At 38.1% G+C, this 15,991-nt stretch overlaps 1 protein-coding gene across 2 annotated transcripts in view; it reads right to left on the bottom strand.

Annotated features, from left to right (window-relative positions):
* cyc (basic helix-loop-helix ARNT-like protein cyc) overlaps positions 1-15,991 on the bottom strand; it is a 201,646-nt gene that overhangs the window by 129,706 nt on the left and 55,949 nt on the right. For both annotated transcript variants that reach the window (XM_089089333.1, XM_089089332.1), the window contains exon 2: positions 1,791-2,069. In XM_089089333.1, coding sequence (XP_088945459.1) covers positions 1,791-1,822 — 32 coding nt within the window. In that variant the 5' untranslated portion in view covers positions 1,823-2,069. The remainder of the gene's footprint in view (positions 1-1,790; positions 2,070-15,991) is intronic.

Below are 15,991 nucleotides of genomic sequence, written 5' to 3'. Positions count from 1 at the left end.
ATATATATATATATATATATATATATATATATATATATATATATATATATATATATATACATATTCGGTTCTTGTGCACTTTATGGTACCCACCGCTATATATTGTACAAGGAACTACCAATGGATACCCGTCAAACGGGTATTTGCAATAGAGAAATGGAATGCAAAGCGCGGTTTTCATTGCGTTTACAATATTTAAACTGTTGTTTTTTGGGGTTTAAGGGAGGAAAAAGGTAACTAGGTTAGGTTATGTATTTAATACGTGCTGTGCTTTACCCCCCCCCCCCCCACACCCCCAATGTGCAAATATATAGCCCAAATTTGTTACTCAACTATTATATATTCATCCTATTTTATTATATTTCATTAGAATTAACCAAACTTTCGTGGGTACCATAAAATGCACAAGTACCATATATTCTTTATTATTGACTTATTTGTTCACATTAACTCAATTCTCTGAACGATGTGTTTTATATTTTATGGTATTGACTTATCTTGATAACTTTTGTTATTGGATTGACACTTTCTATAATCAATATTATGTATTTATTTTTACTTTGTCCTTTGGTTATAGCCAAGAGAAGGCGGGTCAGTTGTGTGCCAAAGCTTCAAGGTGAATCTTGGAAACAGGGTAAGAAAGCGTTAGACGAAAACCTAAAGAGCCAATGGAATAAGGAGTTGAGCGGGAAAGTCAGCTGTTGGTATACAATCGGCATTCAAAAATATGCAAAAACATTTTTATTTTTTATTAATTGTTCCATGACAATAAATTTTTCTATAATAATTTTTCAACATAACTTCCATCATTGTTGGCGCACTTCTACAGGCGGTGCTTCCATCTATTTAGACTGTTTATGAAGAAATAAGGAAACCGCTTTATGAGCTATGCTTTGCTGCGTCTGTTTCTTCATAAGTAGGCCTACTATTCAAATGGACGCCTTTCAACTTATTTTTTAGTTTTACGAGCCTAAAATTCAGATGAGACTTGATATCGGATCCAAGATGGATATCGTAGCAAGTTCAACCGAGACTCCACTCCACAGACGGCAGGGCATGTGCCCTTCCCCCTTACATTTTGAAAATATCTTATTTGGCTATTTTCATTGAAAAACACCTTTTTTGGGACACTGACATTGAAAGGAGAAACGCAAATTGCCCCCCCCCCACGACTTTGGCAAATAAACTCCTCCCTAATTTTCTTGATTGGGCGGCTTTGGTGAGAGGGGGGTAAAGCCAAAAGCTTTGAATATATTGGGGTGGAAGAGGAGCGTGCCCCTTCATGAGCCATATTTTTGCTGCATCTTCTTCTTTATAACTGCTATCAAAATGGACACCTTTCAACTTTTCTCCTAGCTTCGGCAATAAAGAAAAAAGGCCAGATATGACTTGATCCAGGTTTTAAGATGGATGTCGCAGCAAAGTTCCACTGAGACTCTCTCAAACTTTTTTTTGTAACGCGTGAAGAATACGCTGGAGCGATGTCCTGATGGAAGAGGATTCCCGGGCGGAGCTTTCATGAACCCTTTTTAGCTAATTCTGCTCTCAATTTCCTCGAACTTTTTAGTGTCCCTTGCATATGACAGTGCCCATATTGTTTCAATTACCCAAAAGTCTTTTTCAACAAACCAAGTTAGTCTTCTCGACACGCCTCACTTAGGGGCTCTGCGCCCTTTTTTGCTTTGACGGGTAATAAATAAATTGAATTGAATAATATGATAGTATTAATATAATATCATATATAAAGATAAAGAAACAGCAAAAACAAAATGCAAATAAAATAGACTTACGAACTTTTGTCAGCCCTTTTTCTTCCAGTCATTGAGTGTTCTTTACTCTGCTCATGGGGTAAATAAATATTCTTGAAATCGTATTCGCCTTGAACACTACCTGTTTGAGATTGCGGTTCAGTCGTAGTTAAGTTATGAAATATTCCAGGCTCACAGTTCCCTCCCGAGTCAAAAGTGTAATTTTGTACGGCACTAGGCGGGTTGTTACAAATGAACGGGTATAGTTCTCCAAAATTATTACTCCAATCAAGTAGCGAGGGCGAAGATCCGTACTGAGATCTATAAAAATATATGTGTATAAAATTGGAATACTTTATCTTTGTATATCACACAAATTACTTTAAATGCATACAAAATCATAAATACAAATAAATAGATCATTACGAAAATATATTCCAACTCCTGATGCACAAGATGCACAATAGTTACTCCACCAACCAGTTATTACTGTAAATATATATATATATATATATATATATATATATATATATATATATATATATATATATATATATATATATATATATATATATATATATATATATATATATATATATATATATATATATATATATATATATATATATATATATATATATATATATATATATATATATATATATATATATATATATATATATATATATATATATATATATATGTTACCGTGAATGTCCGCAAATTGGTGAATGACGACATTCACCGGTGATGTCCGAAATACCTTTTTTTCTCCTTGGATTTACTCAGCGTTGCCAATCAAATTTTTCAATTTAATGCAAGATTTGATGATGAGAGGTTAGGTTAGAATAGATTAGGTTTGGTTAGATAAGTTAAGGTTAGGTTAGCTTAGGTTTTTAACCCATTTCTGATATTTAGAACCACATTTAACAAAACTTAACCTAACATTAACTAACATAATCTAACTTAACCTAACTTTAACTTTTACCATCATCAAATAAAAAAAAACAAGTTTTTTAAACTGAAAGTAAGGAGCGACAATAAAAATTAAAACGAACAGAAATTATTCCGTATGTGAAAGGGGCTGTCCCCTCCTCAACGCCTCGCTCTTTACGCTAAAGTTTTTTATTGTTTTAAAAAATAAAGTTGTGAGACAGAGTCAAACTTTAGCATAAAAAACGAGGCGTTGAGGAGGGGACAGCCCCTTTCATATACGGAATAATTTCTGTTCGTTTTAAGTTCTAATGCCGCTCCTTACTTTCAGTTTAAAAAACTTGTTTTTTTTATTTAATTTCTGATCGTTTTTTAGTTAATGCAGCTTCTATTTTGGCTCACCGTCATTGAATAAGTAAACAAAATTTGCATAAAAATTTTACTTTTCTTTTGCTAAATGTATGTCTCTAAATTTGGTTATGACGTAATTTACAAATTAACTTACGTAAATAACTTCTATATTCGTATATTTTTCTTCGAGCAAAAAATACAAAGTTGCAGATTTTTGCAGATATGAGCCTGAAACCTATGTAATAGGGTTTTCTGATACGCCGAATCTGACGGTGTGATTTTCATTAAAATTCTTTCACTACTAGGGGAAGTTTTCCCTCTCTTTAAAAAATCGGGTAAATTTTCTCAGGTTCGTAGCCTTTGATGAGCAATACTAAACTTAATAAAATTTATATATTTAGAATCAGCATTATAAACACAGTCTTTTGATACATTAATTGACATAAAAATTCCGTTTTTAAAAGTTCCGATCACTATTGAGCCGTATCGCTTGTTTTTTTATTGTTTTTTTTATTACGTATATGTTATTACGCATATGAGGGGGTTCTCCCCTTAGTCAATACCACGCTCTTTACGTTAAAAGTAAAAAAAAAATTTAATTCACAAACCCCTGAATCACAAAGGCCGTTTAATTAGAATAGATAGCTCTTTTGAAAACACAAAAAAAACTGTAGCGTAAAGAGCGAGGTATTGACTTGGGGGAGACCCCCCTCATATAATTAATAATTTCTGTTCATTTTAAGTTCTAATGTTGCTTCTTATTTTCAGTTGAAAAAAACTAGTTTTTTTTAAATTTAATTTCCGACCGTTTTTCAAATAATGCTTGGAAATCCGGCGCCCCCTTCATAGGAATGTCCCTTACCCCAAAGAAACATCCTCCACGGAAAGATTCTCCCGAGGAACCCCCTCCTCCAGCCCCCCCCCCCCCACCAGAAAAAACTCCTTCCTAAAATGTCTGTATACTTCCCAATAACCAATAAATAATGCTGGCAAGTCCGGCGCCCCCTTCATGGCAATTTACCTTCCCCCATGAAAACTTCCTTCATGGACAGATCCTCCAACATAACCCCCAACCCCCCCCCACCTACCAGAAAAAAACCCTCCTGAAAACTTCTGTATACTTCCCAATAACCAATACTATATGTTAACATTGGGTAAAGTTCATAACTTTTAGCCCTCCCCCCGGGGACTTCGGGGGATTAAGTCATCCTAAAAGACATAGTTATCATATTTTCGACCATGCTGAACAAAATGGCTATCTATAAATTTTGATCAGTTGACTTTGGGAAAAAAATGAGCGTTGGAGGGGGCCTAGTTGCCCTCCATTTTTTTCAGTCACTTAAAAAGGGCACTAGAACTTTTAATTTCCATTCCAATTAGCCCTCCCACGATATTCTAGGACCACTGGGTCGATACGATCACCTCTGGAAAAAAAAATAAATAAACACGCATCCGTGATCTTTCTTCTGGCAAAAAATACAAAATTCCAAATTTTGCAGATAGGAGCTTGAAACCTCTACAGTAGGGTTCTCTGATACGCTGAATATGATGGTGTGACTTTCATTAAGGTTCTATAACTTTTAGGGGGTCTTTCCTCCTTTTTTTGAAAATCAGCCAAATTTTCTCAGGCGCGTAGCTTTTGATGGCTAGCACTAAACTTGATGAAAGTTATATATTTGAAATTAGCATTGAAATCTGATTCTTTTGGTGTATCTATTGGTATCAAAAACCCGTTTTCTAGAGTTTCGGTTACCATTGAGCCGGGTCACTCCTTACTTACAGTTCGTTACCACGAACTGTTTGATAGCTTGTATGAGACTGAACAAGCTGACTCGCAAAGCTAATTGAATTTAAGCAGAGAAAAAGGAATTTCGAACATTCACCGGTGAATGTCGACATTAACTAGATTTCGGACATTCACGGTAACATATATATAAATATATATAAATATATATATATATATATATATATATATATATATATATATATATATATATATATATATATATATATATATATATATATATATATATATATATATATATAAACCAATAAATAGGTTACTAACAATAAATATGTTGAAAGAGAAGTTGAGAAAGTCCTATGGACGTTTATCTAGAGTTAAAGGCCAATTTGAAAAAAAAAACACGCTAGGTTGGCTTTATAACTCGTTTTTTGCTCCCCGTGTGTTTTTTCTGGTGCCATTATGGAAGTTATTTACCACGTCAGAACGTCAATAAATTCGGTCTGTCTTTTCCAGAATTTTGTAAGTATTTTCTTCGTGTTCCTATTTGGTCTCTTGACAGTTATATCTCCAAACGTTACGGAGTTTTTGAGATATGTGATAAGATGGATGTTTTAAAAGCCGATTCAGACAGCAATCTGAGTCATTCGTAGATTTTCCAGTGGGATGTATTAATCGTTTGTGAGTCATTGTTAGTATATTTTTTAGTGTTTGCGATGATAAGTGTTTTTATTATGTATATTTCATTTTCCATACTCCTCTAAGTACATTTTTTGTATGTAGAGAAGGTTCAAATAAATTATTATTATATATATCCATCAGTAATGTAACAACATCATGCAATAATTTATAAAAGTCTCTATACATATTACAGCCAGAAATGACGTCATGTTAATTATCACTGATCACAATATCTATTTCGGCAACCTCATTCATAGCATATAACTGACTTCAACTTTGAAGAATTATTAGTTGAAGAAGAATTATTGAATTTGAAGAAGAATTATCTTCTGAAGCTTTCTAAGAAGTTTTATGGTGATTTTGAACCTCCTTTATATGGCCAAATGTACTTTTTAGACCCCACTGACGCTGTTGAAGAACGCCTCACACATCCATTAAATTATGGGATCTCTCGTAACCTAAGAATATCTTAGAAGAAATATTGCGAGTGACGAACAACTATACTAAAGGTTAAGGGAAAATGCGAGAATTAGGTATCGCATCGCTTTTAGACTTTTTTTTTTATTTTCTTTTTTTTTATTCCTATATTCACGGTTCCAGGTACTTAAAGTTATCTGCTTTGCCGCTATTCCTTTACCTCGTTTCGAAACCTCGAAGTTTTGAATATCTGTTGAACCTTCTTTTGAAGGAATCAACAGAGGGATCTGCAGGAATAATATCGCTAGGAAGATCGTTCCAGATAGAAGTGCAACGCCTGATGCAGCCGTTCTTCAAATACTCTGTTCTCGGCGTATCCTCCTTTAGATAATTGCACCAAGCTGTGTGCCTTCGTGTCTGCCTTGAAGGCTGGACAAAGGGGGGGGGGCACAATGCGATACGGCTCGTCTAAGGGAGGCGAATTCATGTACTTGTAGAAAACAGGCATCGACGCTACATCAAATCTTTCATTTAGAGGCAAGAGCAAGTCATGTGTGGAGGCGCAACCCGCCCTATTTGCCCTATTCTGGATCTTCTAGGGTGGTGTCAACAGCATTTTCGGAAATCCTTATGGATTTCCATTAGTCATGGACTAATGGATGCCCGCTTTAAAGCAAGCATCCATATTCAGCTGTGGGTCTGGCGCAAGAAGTTCTCACCCGATCAAGATGGTTATTCCAGGAGAGATCGGTGGAGAAATGAATCCCAAGTAGACGAAGCTCACAAACTCTCTTTATAGTTTCATTTTTGAAAATGAAGCTGGGGTGTTCAAACGACAAGTTTGATCAGGTAATAAGAAGCTCCTTTGTTTTTGATGTATTGAAGTTGATCATCCATGCATCAGACCACTTACCGATTTTAAAAAGATCCATCTGTAGTTAAAGGGAAGCTTGTGTTGGGTCTTGGTGATTTGGGAGGGCTGAGTGTGTCGTAGTATCGTCGGCAAAGTGATACAGAGGGCTTGCAAGGTTCCATGTCGTTTATGTAAATGAGGAAAAGCGTAGGTCCCAAGAAACTGCCCTGGGGAGCCCGTGCTTTCACTGAGTATTCGCGGGAAATAAATCCGTCAAAGACCACCAGCATGTGAATGATCAGAAAGAAAGCTCTCAATCACTTTTAAGAGACATCCACGAACACCGTATGCATGGAGTTTCTTTAGCGAGCCACGATGCAAAACTTTGTCGGAAGCTTCAGCAATGTCGAATGACAATAGCCTAATGTCGTACCCCACTGCCAGAAGTTTGATCCACTCCTGATGCTGGGCCACTAGGCACTCTTAAGGTTGAGCGTTTCTGTCGGAATCCATATTGACGATCGCCTAGAAGGTCTTTAGATTCTAGGACCAGTTGAAACGTTTTATTTGAGACAATCTCATAGACTTTGCCAACCCAGGAGAGGAGGTTGATAGGCCTATAGGAGCCCACTCTCGCTGGATCGCCATCTGGCTTTAGGGTAGACATAACATGGGCGGACTTCCCTGATTGTGGGAGGGTTCCGGAGCGAAATCATGTTTAGAAAAACAACGGCAAAGGTCCAGCTAGATTGACACTGCAGGATTTGAGGATGCCATTTGGTGTGTTGTTAGGACCTGTGACTTTGGTCACATCAAGATGCCACAAAATGTGAGGGATCTTAGGAGCAGAAAAATTCACACGATCCAGGATAGTATTGGTTCAGTCGGATAAATTTGGTACTTCTCTACCGTTATCGTGCCGATTCGAGAATTCGTCAAAAGCCATAACACGAGCTTCAGATTTTGCCTTTAGTTTATGTACCACAGTCCAGTTGATCTGTGGAGTAGGAATTGAAGTCCCCTTGGACGGCAGTAAAACCTCCTTGACAATTCTCCGCCAACTCTTTGCCGAAGCGTGTTCAAATCTGGTGGCGAATTTCTCCTTATACTGAAACCGGGAATGCCGAATCGCATGAACTATATCTTTGCGCGTGTTGGTGAATGCAATTTTTTCTCTTCGCTCTTTGAAAGTAGCCATCGCTTGTGCACCTTTTGCTTTGCTCGGATCGCCTTCTTACACTGGGCGTTGAACCAAGGTTTGTCCTTGCTGGACACCTGGATCCGCTTTGAAGGGATATTTTTTCGACAGAGTCAATTATGGCCTGCTGATAGCTCTCTGCAGCTTTCTCTGGGTCTTCAAGGAAGAAGATTCTCCACTGCTAAGAACGAAGTGTTTCTCAAACCGTCCCAATCACCTCTTTTGTATTGCCAGATTGTTCGCTCGTGCTTTATTTGAGACGGAATACAAATGTTTCCACGTGCAATGACGGCGACGCGGTCACATGTGAAAGCATGAACGTTTACATTAAAGGAGATGATAAAGCGGTGATCTGTAAGGAAGAGGTCAAGATGAGATGATCTGTTTGGGCCATGACACGCGTCAAAATCGACAAGTTGTTCCAGCCCGTATGAAAGAGATAGATCATACAAGTCCGAACCCTCCTTATCAGTATTTCTGCGTGCGAAGCCACACACTATGGTGGACATTGAAGTTTCCATGGAGGATATTGGCAGACGTAGCGTGCTTGCCCCAAATATATTCGAGGGAGGCTTCAAGGTAGCTGGTAATCTGGCAGGTTAGAGGGTTAAACACGGTACCAACAATCACGGACTTATTTGGGAGGGTCACCCTAACCCACAGAGCTTCTTCCCCAGCTGAATCTGGTAAATCAAGGAGGCACACTTGTGCCTCTATAAAGAGGCAACCCGCCACAATGTTAAGCGATTTCTGGTCCCAGTGGTTACAGACAGACAACGTTGATTGCATTATTTAGCCCAACCTCAGACGAAGAAACGCGCAAAATTTCACTCCCATTCGACTTCATCCTCATGGGTGAGATTGGGCCAGAAGTCTTAACTCTCTAGCCACAGCTCCGCCTTCACGCCGTCTGAGTGGGACGATATTTAGAGATTGGCCTTTCCTAGGGCCCGGGAGATTATCTTCGAAATTTCAGCTCAATCCTATCACTTCTTCCCTGTTTTCCAAAAACCAAATCTAGCCACTTAAAGTTCAAAATTTTTTTTGTTTTGTTATACACGTCTACAGGCCACAGTTGGCAACTGATCCGGGTGAATGAGGACTCATTCGAAGCAGAATTCGACCTGTTAGGGCCTTTTGATATTTTCATACCGAAAAAATTATCTCCAGAATTTACATTTACGAAAAACCTCGTTTTCCTATAAGAGCCCATGTTAATTTTTCCCACCACAACCCCCCTTTAACGTTGTCTGATCGGGCTAAAATTTAGAGGATAAGCTTTCCTGGGGCCTGGGAGCTTATCCTCGAAATTTCAGCTCAATATGATCACTCCTTCCCTGTTTTCTAAAAACCAAATATCAAGTTTTGTGGGCATTTGCTTGCGTCAAAAATAGATTCCACTTACTAAAAAAACAATTACAATTGTGTCTCTTTAGTACAGCGGTCGATACTCCTGACTGTCAGGCGGAAGACCCGGGTTCGATTCCCCGTCAGAGGAAATTTTTTATATACTGAATTTAAAGTTTAAAAAAGAAACTCAGTTTCTTTTTTAAATTATTTGAACAAAATTAAGTTTTCTAAAGAGTTAAAGAGGCTGCGCGGGGGTTTGGGGGGCGGCAGCCCCCTAGCTTTAACTCCTGACCCGATCAGCTAACAGTTAGTCAAGCAATAATAAGTAATAAACTGTACAAAAACGTGCAGAAATTACTTGAAAAAAACTACGTTTTCTAAAGAGTTAAAGAGGCTGAGTTACAAGGTCGAACCTTAAAACGTACAGGGATTAGGAGGCACAGTTGGGGCTGCCGCCCCCAAACCCCCGCTTTCGCAGCCTTTAAATAAAAAAAAATTTTTAAACTGAAAGTAAGGAGTGACATTAAAATTTAAAACGAACAGAAATTATTCCGTATATGGAAGGGGCTGTGCCCTCCTCAACGCCTCGCTCTTTACGCTAAAGTTTTTATTGTTTAAAAAAAAGAGTTGTGAGAAAGTCAAACTTTAGCGTAAAGAGCGAGGCGTTGAGGAGGGCACAGCCCCTTTCATATACGGAATAATTTCTGTTCGTTTTAAGTTTTAATGTCGCTCCTTACTTTCAGTTAAAAAAAAAAAAATTTCTATTTAAAGGCTTTGAAAGCGGGGGGTTTAGGGGGCGGCAGCCCTCCAACTGTGCCTCCTAATCCCTGTACGTTTTAAGGTTCGACCTTGTAACTCAGCCTCTTTAACTCTTTAGAAAACGTAGTTTTTTTTTCAAAAAATTTAGGAATGAATATGGTATACGGCTCAGTAGTTAAACAGCAAAACCTCTTCCTCCGTGTTTAGCATCGCCACTATGTCCCAATCTCGCCTGAGGAGCGTGTATACCTGTATGGCGACCTCACTGCTCTGTATTCAATGGTTGAGTTTGGTCTCGGTAATGCACATGTTATATGATTAGACCGAGTTCACCAAATGTAGGAACAGGTCAAACTTAGACCTAAGACCACGTACATTGCAGTGGGCTACCGCAAACAAGTCCGTTTGGATGGTCGGTGGACATACTATAGGTCGTCTACAAAAGGGCTGTTTGATCCGAGGCTTTTTATTATTGTCAAACAAAACCAGGTAAAAGAAGCTTTGCCAGGTGGTTATCCCCACAAAGTCTATACATCCATTGCCATGACCTGAACATGCCAAAAGGCTTTCTCTGCAAGCTGTAACACCCTACTGCATCGGATGTGGTTTTAATGCTTTGCATTTCGGTGAAAGACTTTTTAACAACATTTTTGTCGATACACTATTCGTTTTGAGCGTGATCGCATCCAATACATAAAATTCAAGCAGAAAACTATTATGGCAGAAAACTGCACAGGTGTTACACGACTTCTCAACGACTTAGCCTCGAAACAGAATGCGGTTGTTGGCGGAAAAGTAATACTACCGTCATCATTCGTCACATCAAGACGCCACTTTGCTAAACATTTCGAAGATACCTGGGCTATTGTTCGTCACCCTGCACCCCCGTATTTCTTTATAACAATGACTTACAATCCGGATTGGCCCGAAATTAAAGAAACAACAAGTATTCAAACTGATAGTAATAAGGTTATCATAGAACAGCCCACTCAAGATCGTCCCGATCTCGTTGCTCGAATTGCGAAATTGAATTTTGAGGAAATAAGCAATGATATTCATAAAAGACATATTTGGAAAGATGGCAGCATATGTGTATACAATTGAATTTTAAAACATGGACTACCACATATGCATTTGCTATTGATCATGAGTCCTCGTGATCAAATCCGTAATCCAGTCAAAATTGATGACCTTATTTCAGCTGAAATTCCCAATACCGACAATCCTTTTCTAAGAGAATTGGTGTTAAAGTGGACGATTCATAATCCGTGTGGGGAGTTAAATCCAAATGCAAGTTGTATGATCAATAAAAAAGGAAAATTTCAGTGCCGTTTCGGGTTTCCAATACAATAAAATTCAGTCACATCTCTAGCGGATGATGAAAAACCCATAAATATCGGTGTCTTTATGATCCCAAATTAGAAAAATTAAACAAAGAAGAGCTTTCACATCACCTTGCTGTTTCTCGAAAAGACTCCAATAGTCACCGAGTTACTCGTGATAATTGTCATGTCACCACATATAATCCTCATATGCTCAAGAAATTTTAAAGTCACATCAATGCCGAATATGTTGGCAGCATAGATCCGGTAGAGTATTTATATAAATATATCCACAAAGGACATGATTGTGCTTCAATAAAGATGGTCGAAATTCAACGGTGTTTTTTGTGCAATGAAGCAGACACCTATGTGGAGGAACGATGCATTACACCAACTGAAGCACGCTGGCGAATATTTAGTTACGATATCATATGAAGAAAACAACAAGTTTTGAGGATCTCAAAACCGTGAATAACATTCTTTATACCACATAAAAACAAGCATGACTGGCTCATGGCCTTGAATTCCACGATAAACAGTGGTTTATACCCTAGAAGATTTTGCACTGCCCCAAATTTCTTCTATAATCTGAATAGTCTTCGCACAGATTCTTGCTTTCGGCAATCTTGCAGAGCCAAAAGGTCTTTGGGAAAGATTCAAAATCAGTTGGCAGAGGATTTTATTCGGCAAGAGCGACGAATTAATATATCTAAAGATACTGCAATTAAGCGTGCGTATCGTATTATTGCATCCAAGTTAAATACGGTGACAACAGAAGTTCGAAATTTCAGTTTTTGGGTGAACAGTATGTCATGGACAACATTGCGACCTATGAAAATGACCAAAAGTTGGAATTTTAAGTTCTAGTGAGTCTGCTGCTAATAGAGATAGTATATATCGGCTTCTGCAAGGAAAACAGCTTGAAATTTACAGATAATGTTTTACAGGCTGTCAATGATCTTGATAATCAAGTGATCTTGATCAATGATCTTGATATGTTGGGAAAAATGTTTTTTTCATAGATGGATCAGGCGGTAACAGTAAAACATTTGTTTATAAAACCTTATATAGCATTCTGTGTGGCGAAAATCGCAAACTAAAATGTATGGTTTATAAAGGAATAGCATCGACTTTATTGCCAATTGGATTAACAACACACAAGAACTTTGGCTGGAAAGTTCCGCTTTCCTCGGATTCAATTTCCTGCATAAGAACTGGTTCAGACAAAGCTCAAGAAGTTTTCCTATTCGACAAAGCATCAATGTTACCCAAGTATGGCTTACAAAATATGAATCCGTTGTTACGGTTTATTGGAAATCCAAACTTACCATTTGGAGGAAAGATTCTAGTGGGTGGAAGTGATTTCCGACAGTGTTTACCAGATAACTCCCGAAAAACCGTAGTGAAACACTTGAATAGTCTAAAAAAAAGTTATCTTTGGAAGTACATCAAACATACTTCCTTAGAAAAAAATACCCGGGTCGATCTTGAACAGGAAGCATTTGCAAAGTACACCCTAGACCTCGGAAATGTAAATCTTTCCAAAAATGGCCTAAATGAAATCAAATTACCGGTAGACATAATTTCAAGTGGTAGTTTAATTGAGTGTGTATTTGGAGAATGTCTATTCAATCACAACTTCAATTTAATGAAAGATCCTGTTATTTTAGCTTCAATCGACAAAGAAGCTAGTAAAATAAATGCGAAAATTATCGATCGCCTTCCAGGAGAATACAAATTGCATAAAAGTTATGATTCAAGAAAAGACAGAATAAAGAGGGACTGAATTCACTCAAGAATTTCTCAATTAAATTGATACTGCAGATTTACCACTCCATGACTTAAAAATAAAGAAACATACAATAGTTATGCTTTTGCGCAATTTAGATATTTCAGAAGAGATGTGTAATGGAACCCACCTTATTGTTATTGAATTATGTAGCAACAAAATTAAGGCGAATATAATTACTGGTGAAAACACAGGAAACGAAGTTCACATTTCTCGAGTTACAGTCGACTCTAGTAAAGGTCAACTTGGATTTTCTGTTCAAAGACATCAATTTTCCCTTCGACCTGTATTTGCCAAGACTAGACATAAGTCTTAAGGCCAAACATTTGAATTTGTTGGCGTCGACCTCCGTACTCCTGTTTTTAATCATGGTATGTTGTTTTCTGGCCACAAGAACGAACGATCAAAATAAGTGACAACTTTAAAGAAGAATTCTTATTATTCCCAGAGGGGTAGTATAGCTTCTTTTTTTTTTAAACTGGCATATTGCTATTTCAGGCCACAAGGACGATCTAAACAGGTGACAACCTTAAGGAAGAATCTGTATTTCCCGAGGGTGGTTGCATCGAACCTATAGTAACGCCATGACACCAAGAAGAAGTTCTATTGGGGTCTTAGAATTGTAAAGTTCGGGATTCCTCAAGGTAGCACCCTGAGTTCTACCTTTTCCCTTATACACACTAAAGATATGAGATATTTCCTAACAACCACTCTACACAGGGGCGGATTCAGGGGGGGGGGGGCACTTCGCTCTGAGCAGATTACACGTGAGGAGATTTGATTTACATTCATAGGCTTCTGCCTTTAAAAAAAGAGCTATGAAAAATCAAAGACGCCCCCCCCCCAAAAAAAAAACTCTTGATCCACCCCTGCTTTTGCATGGCTTTGTTGCCAGTACAAAAAGCTTGTAATAATCATCTCAAAGCAAGAAGACCCTATTAACGCATCCTCACCCCTTCAAACAGATCTAATTAGTCTTTGCAAATCTTAAGCTGTAAGCGTTCTAATAGTCACGCGTCCTTTTATTAATGTCACAGAATATGTTGTAACCTTTAGATACACCACTGGAGGACCCTTAAACCGATACTGTCCCAGATTTTTCGTGACGTATTGTCACCGCACATAAAGGTACTTTTGATGAAGTACCTTTTTCTTTCCCCAATTTTTCTTATAAATATACTTCAAAAAACGGGCAGTTGACTTGTTTTTTTTTGTGTTTTTTTTTTCAGTGGCACCAATCATGACAATATAGGGAGGGTAATGTTTTTTTTATGAAGATACAAAAAATGTATGTTTCAAATCTGAGAGGGTGGGACTAATACCTCCACCCATTGGCACCCCTGACTTTTGTAGCACAAAAAAGAGTGAGCAAGTGAATGGCTTAGCATTCACTTTCTAATCCACTTAAATCCTTAAGATAGACTAAAGTAAGATCTATCATTAATGAATGAACGACTCAGAATGAAATAATAATCCGGTTCTCTTTGCAGAAATCCTTTTACAGAAAACGATGACAATGAAACATAGGTCTTTCCAAGCAATTTTACACAGACACCGAAGTCTCAGAGAAAGAGCTTAGAAAGCAAGAAAAGTACTTTGACAAATAATAACTGAATATCAGGTGAAACTAGGGAAAAGCCTCTGAAATAATCAGCCTAAAAAAGTCAGGAAAAAGTGATCAAAAAAGCAATAAGTCAACTTTAGTCTTAAAAAATTTAAGTATTTTTAAATACACAGAGATGAGTGGATTTGTCCAGGATGAGGCAGATTTTATCTGCTGACCACGTACCTCTGGATACGGGATTTTTCCTAACCAAACGCTCCATTAAAAGGGTGGCCTCAATCTCATGAGGCGCGTGGAGCCCACCCCGAGGATTTCAGTATCTACGTTCTACCAAGCTCAAATCAAATCCTAGGCCTAGGGCTGGTTGAGCTTGCAACCCATTAAACGAAATTGATTGCAATGAATGGTATAGTAACTGCCTCGGATGACCAACCTCCTTCTATCCGAAGAACTTTTCCAGTCCCTGGACCGAAAATTAAACATTGTTTGAATCTCCTTGAGCAAGGTGGCCTCCGCATTGTCACCTGGAAAGTTTTGACGTTGAATTATCCCGGAGCAAAGTCGCTTTTGGCAATAGAACTTAAACGCTTCCGCATTTTTTAATGCCGAAATAACAGATATCCATCTACCTGGGAATGGAGCTGAATTCATTGGTGAGGGATATCCTTCTCTACTGGTGCCAGCAAAATGCCAGGAGGAGTAAGGTAGGACTAGTCCTCAATGACAAGTCTAAGAAGTGTCTACCGTCATTCAGTCCTATCTAAGATAGAATCGACCGTTTCAGTCACAAGCAAGGCAAAGTGACAGTCCTTATCTGCTATGGTCCCACGAATGAAGCGGAAACTATTTGGCCCTGATCAATGAACTGTCTAAGGTTTCACCCCATATACTGGGATACTTCAATGCCACTGTGTGCGAAAGTCACAAGCTGAGGCGGCAATTTATTGGATCAGTTACTCTGGACCGTTTAAATGACAACGGATTAAGACTCCTATAACTCTGAAGCATTCACAACCTTGTCATCTTGAACACCCTGTTCGTCAGGAAAGACATCCAAAAATACACGTGGTACAGTGATGATGGCCGTACCAAAAAACATGATCGACTATATCATCATCTCAACAGCTTTCACGCATTCGCAATTGTAAGACGTTCAGGGTACCTGAAATCGGCAATTCTGATCATCGTATAGTAGTCGTAAACGTCCATCTACGGCTCAAAGCTCATCGCTCAGAGCCTAGAACCCCCAAAAATCCATGTGCCACGCCTCTGCAAACTCAAA

Source organism: Artemia sp. Qi Xiang Cuo, chromosome 5 (genome assembly GCF_049724085.1).
Source record: "Artemia sp. Qi Xiang Cuo chromosome 5, ASM4972408v1, whole genome shotgun sequence".
Lineage (NCBI taxonomy): Eukaryota > Metazoa > Arthropoda > Branchiopoda > Anostraca > Artemiidae > Artemia > Artemia sp. Qi Xiang Cuo.
The sequence above is the reverse complement of the archived record's forward strand: the minus strand, read 5'-3'. Positions and strand labels throughout refer to the sequence as shown.